We start from the raw sequence: 5,510 nt of genomic DNA on the forward strand, positions 1-5,510 counted from the left end.
TTAATATCTTTCTTGAATATTCAAGCCAATCAAAATGCATTTGATCATCCTCGTCTATACATTTGGGTAGGTCTTTAGAAAGAACTTTAATTTTAGAGATAGCCTATTCTGAATCCACCAAGTGTGTTTGGTATACTTTGAGCCACTCAATAGTGTCTAGTTGCAAGAGCAGTAGTGCCTCAAAATGAAGGTTATTGACAAGGACTAAAGAGTCAATATTGATGAGTGTACAATGCAATTTAGCATAGATCAGAAATTTGAGTGTACGTCTCCAATCAATCAATACCATCCCCTACACAAACAAACACAATATGATGATTCATGAAAGTTTGTTAGCTTATTCAATATATTGCATCTAACTTATACACACATATAGATTGCAAATAGTTGCAAATGATGACATGATCAAGAACCAATCAAAATCTACCAGTGCGGAGGTAGCAAGGGCAATCCTAAATGTACATCCCAAGGTTGACATTTCTTGTCATCATGAAGAATGACACCACAATGTAAAGGTCACAAAACCTTAAGAAAACTAAAATTCAGAAGCCTAAGTTCCAAAATTCATTAGCTTTGTTGTAGAATCAAGAAGACATGGAAATGAAAAGGTCCCCTTCCTTCCCATTTATGTAAGGGTAATATTGGATTGCTAATAAGCTTCTAGGTACATGGAATGTAGTTGACTAAGGATTAAGCATTGCTACCATTGCTTGTTTATTGGTGAATATATGATTCACCGTGATGTGTATTACGTCTTTTCAACTTATTGTGACTCCCTTTGGGGATCTTTTTTTGAGATGCCATAATTATCACATGAAATTGGGATTTAATTTCAACTTGTTGGCCCGGACTTTTGGGTGCTAGCAAGTGTGTTATCAAATGGATTTGGGGTTCGATTTTAACTTGGCCCAACTTTGGGGGTCTATTTTAGAGGGTTAGGAAATAGAGTATCGAATGAATTTGGTGGCCACCAGCTAATCATGTGACATCATGACAAATGCAAGTTTGGATTGAGGATGCGACATTAGTTATCCCTTCATACGGATTGTACTCGCACCGAACATTTACGCCAAGGTCGGTGCTCGGAATATTAGCTCAAACTTTCACAGGTCAAGGCACTGAGGCAGACTACTTTATTTCCGGGAATTTGTAACATATTTTCGCATGGCCAAATTGCAAGTTAGACGTCCACATACGTCTCAGCCGACACTCGTTACACACACACAGGCGGCCAAAACTTTTCCCTCCTCAACCTCAAGCAGAGCAGACCAATCACGCGCCACAAAGAGCGACTTGCGCATCGTCCGGATGCATGGTTCCAGGCTGATGTGGAGAGGGTTTCCCATCCGGGCCGACCACATTGTCGGGCGGCCTTGTGCTGCTGCTGGTAGAACTAGAAGGCCTTGCGTTCTCAAAATACATGCGCGTGGAAAATACGAACCTTCGACCTTCGGGTTACTAGAATCGGACATCTGATGCGAATGCGGTCAATATATATTTACTGTTGCAGACGAAGGTTACATGTCGTCGCCCTAGTCTGTAACCGGCCTTAGTATTCTTGTCGAAATGCGAAATGTTATTGATCCACCTTTTGCGCGCCCAGCCATAGGACGAACAATCACGGTGACATTGCACAACTAGCGTTTTCTCGCGCTGATTCATCGTTACCAGGTTGGCACAGCATGGAGGATGATCTTCTTCAGAACGTGCGGGAATGCGACATGATTAAACAGGACGTCTTAGGCTCTTTGATGTCTCCCATCACATTGGGTGATCGACTATTCCGTCTGAGCCACCGGTACTCTCTCTCTCTCTCTCTCTCTCATGAAAAAAGCCTCATACAAACGATTAACTCTTTGTATCTGAGGACTAATGGCAGGATTGTCATGGCGCCGGTCACTCGTTGTCGAGCGTTGGGCTACGTACCACAGCCTGCTCATGTGGAATACTACTCACAGAGAGCCACGGCCGGTGGTCTGCTTATATCGGAAGGAGTGGGAATAGCCCCAGAGGCCACAGGGTAATCTCGGTATCACATGCAACTTTATAATTACTACACGTTGCGTTTGTGTATTATATAATGCGTTCACGGCTGCAATTATTGCATAATGCATTGGCGATAGCCAAATTTACTGTGATCGTGCCACAGCTTCCCGCACTCCCCTGGGATCTGGGATGAACGACAGATAGCAGCCTGGAAGGAGGTGGTGACGGCTGTGCACAACAAGGGTGGCATCATGTTCTGCCAGCTGTGGCACGTGGGGCGTGCCTCTCACACGTGTAGGTTACGAGCTGGCTTCTTAACGTATAACTAATTACGTTACAACAGTTCTTAGGCCCCGACTGTACAGCTTCAATTAGGGTTCTTATGATCAGTGCCATTTCGTTAGTCTCAGTTACAGCTTTCATTAGAACTGTCGTCCTTATTGTTGAATTATTGTTGCTCTCGTGAAAGCAGATTACCAGCCCCATGGGCGACCTCCTGTCTCATCCACCGGGAGACGACTCCCCAAGGAGTGGTCTGTGCAGCTGCCATGGCCGATGAAGAGGGAGAAGTTCTCTGAACCACGCGCTCTCAGAACGGATGAGATCCCATACATAGTAGAGCAGTATCGGCAAGCCGCTAGAAACGCCAGGAATGCAGGTCGTCTAGGATACAAACGGTGACACAAGGATTATGTAATTTATGAAATTGTGTATCTCACTTAACTATGATATTGTTGTTCCAGGGTTCGACGGCGTCGAGATCCATGCAGCCCACGGCTACCTGATAGATCAATTCCTGAAGGATGGCATCAACGACCGGACGGATGCATACGGGGGCCCGATAGAGAACCGCTGCAGGTTTGCGTTAGAGGTGGTGGAGGCGGTGGGAAAGGAGGTCGGGTACGCGCGCACGGCCCTCAGGATATCGCCCGTGATCGACCATCTGGACGCGACGGATTCCGACCCGCAAGCCCTCGGACTCCATCTCGTAGGGAAGCTCAATAATCTGCCCGCCGGTCTGGCTTATCTGCACATGACGACGCCACGCTTCAGCACGGAAGCGAAGGTAGAGCCGGCGGATGGTCATGAAAACTGTCTTCAAGTGCTCCGGCAGGCATATCGAGGGGTGGTAATGGCCAGCGGCGGCTATACGAGAGAGTCCGGAATGGAGGCCGTGGCCACTGGAGCTGCCGATCTTGTGGCCTACGGCCGCCTCTTCATCTCCAACCCCGATCTCCCCCTCCGGTTTGTCCTCGACGCCCCCCTCAACCGCTATCACAGAGCCACCTTCTATACCCACGACCAATTCAAAGGCTACTTGGACTACCCCCGCCTATGCTTCCCTCATGATCATCACCTTACAAAGCTTAACCACCTTCACCAGGAAAAGCTACAAGATGCACTAATAGCTAATTATGACCAGGCATCAAAGGTTTGCATGGGCAGCAAACTGTAGCCAGCTAAATTTTCTGCTTACTCAGCTTCATGATATCCTTCGTAGCTGGAAGTATCACCATGGTACATGATGATTTGGTAACCGAAAGTACTTGATATGTAATCTACTCGTGTGCAAACTGCATCATGACTATTTATTCTATGAACCAAAATGTGTAAAATGCACGATGACTATTTATTCTATGAACCAAAATGGTTGCATGGTGACTACTTTCATATATGACAAAATACTTGTTTTAAAAAGGGAAAACAACGATCCTATCAAGGTAGAAGGAAAAGTAAAATAATAGAAAAGGCAACATTTGAATTTGATTGAAGAGTCATTGGGATCAAGATCTTAAGTAGTGAGACACTTATAGTTAGGGATTGCAATGACATGATTACATTTTTGCAATCTTGTACTGATAACACATTATTGACTCCGTGACTGGTGAAACTTACTCTATTAGTTAACCCTAGGGGTCTTTATGTATCCCTCCATTTGCATAACCTAACGGGTCTGCCCGGCTATGCAAGTAACCCAGTGTGCCTAAAATCCTAGAAAAAAGGAACTCGATCTCATTTCTCACTTTTTCATCTTTTAGTTGAGTTTTTTGGGAAGTGCATCTTTCTTGGATGAAGAACTCTCCTATGGAACAACCCAAGAGAGTATCTCGTGCAGAGTGGATAGTTCTATGAATCTTTAGATGAAGTAGATTCTATTCTTTGCATAAGGATACTTAAAAACATGAACCAAAGTGTGTGCAAATAAGATTTGATTACTTTTCCCAATGAGAGCAAGATGTACTCCTTGAATATTGTTTCTTGGTCTTAGTTCTTGTTTTTGAACAAACATTGGGACGATTGCAAAGTGCTTTATGTCTTGGGTATTTAGTCATCTCATGGGCTACATGTATCCTAGATAGAAAGCATTGGGCTAGAAAATAGTAATTAAATATGTGTGATTTTGTTTTAATTGACTAATGTACTATCTTGGGTAATATTAGTTCAAGATATGGTTATTGTTTGATGTTATTTGGACTATGTTGTTCCTAACCTGGTAAATATTAATTCATTAACTTTGTTTATAATTGGTCTAAACATATACTTCAAGTTCTAATATTATGCTTATTGTTGATAAGTTATGTATATACATTGCATATTAATTAAATATGCAATATTACAATATAGGTATGGAAACAATATTATTCATGTGGTGTAACAGTTATAAATGTTTGGAATATTTTTGTGTGTTTACTTGTGTCTATGTGTATTTCTTATATATAAATGGTAAAAGCATTCAATGTTCATGTCTTTATTGTATGTTTACTAATCTTTTTCATAATTCTTCCATATTACTTGTAGCTAATAACATTATAGAGCAATGATGGATAGTAAATACTTGTAATGAGCTTAAAAGAAGAATAGAAGATGGTCCTTTCTCACTCCATGTTTCTCATCCTCTTACACTTTCAAATCATGCACTCTTGCTCAGGAAGGCACTTGCCATAATGGGATGAAGAAAAGAAGATAGCATATAAAGAGATTCACATTGCATATCCCTTACTCTCTCACAAGCTCTCAACTCTCTCCTTTACTCTCACTTTCAAAGTAATAGTGGCAAGAAATCAAGAAGACAGTTTGCACACATATAAATAGCATTCTCCATTAGTTTTCATCCTTTTTGTACATGAAATTTAGGACTAGGATTTTTCCATGTCCCTTGGGTATCTAGTCCCTCTTATGATGTTTTTGAGTGAGCATAACTTCTATTCATATTCCTAAACCTCAATCTTTAACCATTAATTAACTAGTATAAATGATAACTTCAAAGTATTACCTATTAATTAGTATACATTGTATGCTGACTCAATACAATAATAATATAAGTTTTGTTTTAAAAAATATTGTACATCCTTGTTTTTTAATAGTTAACATTTGATTTCAAGAGAATGAAATCCTACTAGTTACAAACAATAACTCCTTTTTTAGATGCAAGATAGGAGCATCAAGACATTACATTCAAATTTTTGAGTTGATTTCTAAGCACTATGTAGCTTTGTACTTGTAGCTTTTTCTTGGGACAATAA

General features: G+C 41.3%; 1 protein-coding gene across 2 annotated transcripts; it reads left to right on the plus strand.

The window, feature by feature from the left end:
• The first annotated feature begins 1,339 nt into the window (after positions 1–1,339).
• Positions 1,340–4,136, plus strand: LOC148040586 (putative 12-oxophytodienoate reductase-like protein 1). 2 transcript variants are annotated; one of them, XM_087666796.1, is made up of 5 exons: positions 1,340–1,798; positions 1,880–2,020; positions 2,150–2,280; positions 2,459–2,644; positions 2,730–4,136. In XM_087666796.1, the coding sequence occupies exons 1-5, from the start codon at positions 1,683–1,685 to the stop codon at positions 3,440–3,442; spliced, it is 1,287 nt and encodes a 428-aa protein (XP_087522922.1). In that variant the 5' UTR covers positions 1,340–1,682; the 3' UTR covers positions 3,443–4,136. The 2 variants fall into 2 exon arrangements, with proteins under 2 accessions (XP_087522922.1, XP_087522912.1); XM_087666786.1 differs by having other exon boundaries at positions 1,340–2,020.
• The last annotated feature ends 1,374 nt before the right edge of the window (positions 4,137–5,510 follow it).

The sequence above is a fragment of the Lygodium microphyllum genome, chromosome 2 (assembly GCF_053477565.2).
Source record: "Lygodium microphyllum isolate KBCC chromosome 2, Lygodium_microphyllum_v1.1.10, whole genome shotgun sequence".
NCBI classification, from domain to species: Eukaryota; Viridiplantae; Streptophyta; class Polypodiopsida; order Schizaeales; family Lygodiaceae; genus Lygodium; species Lygodium microphyllum.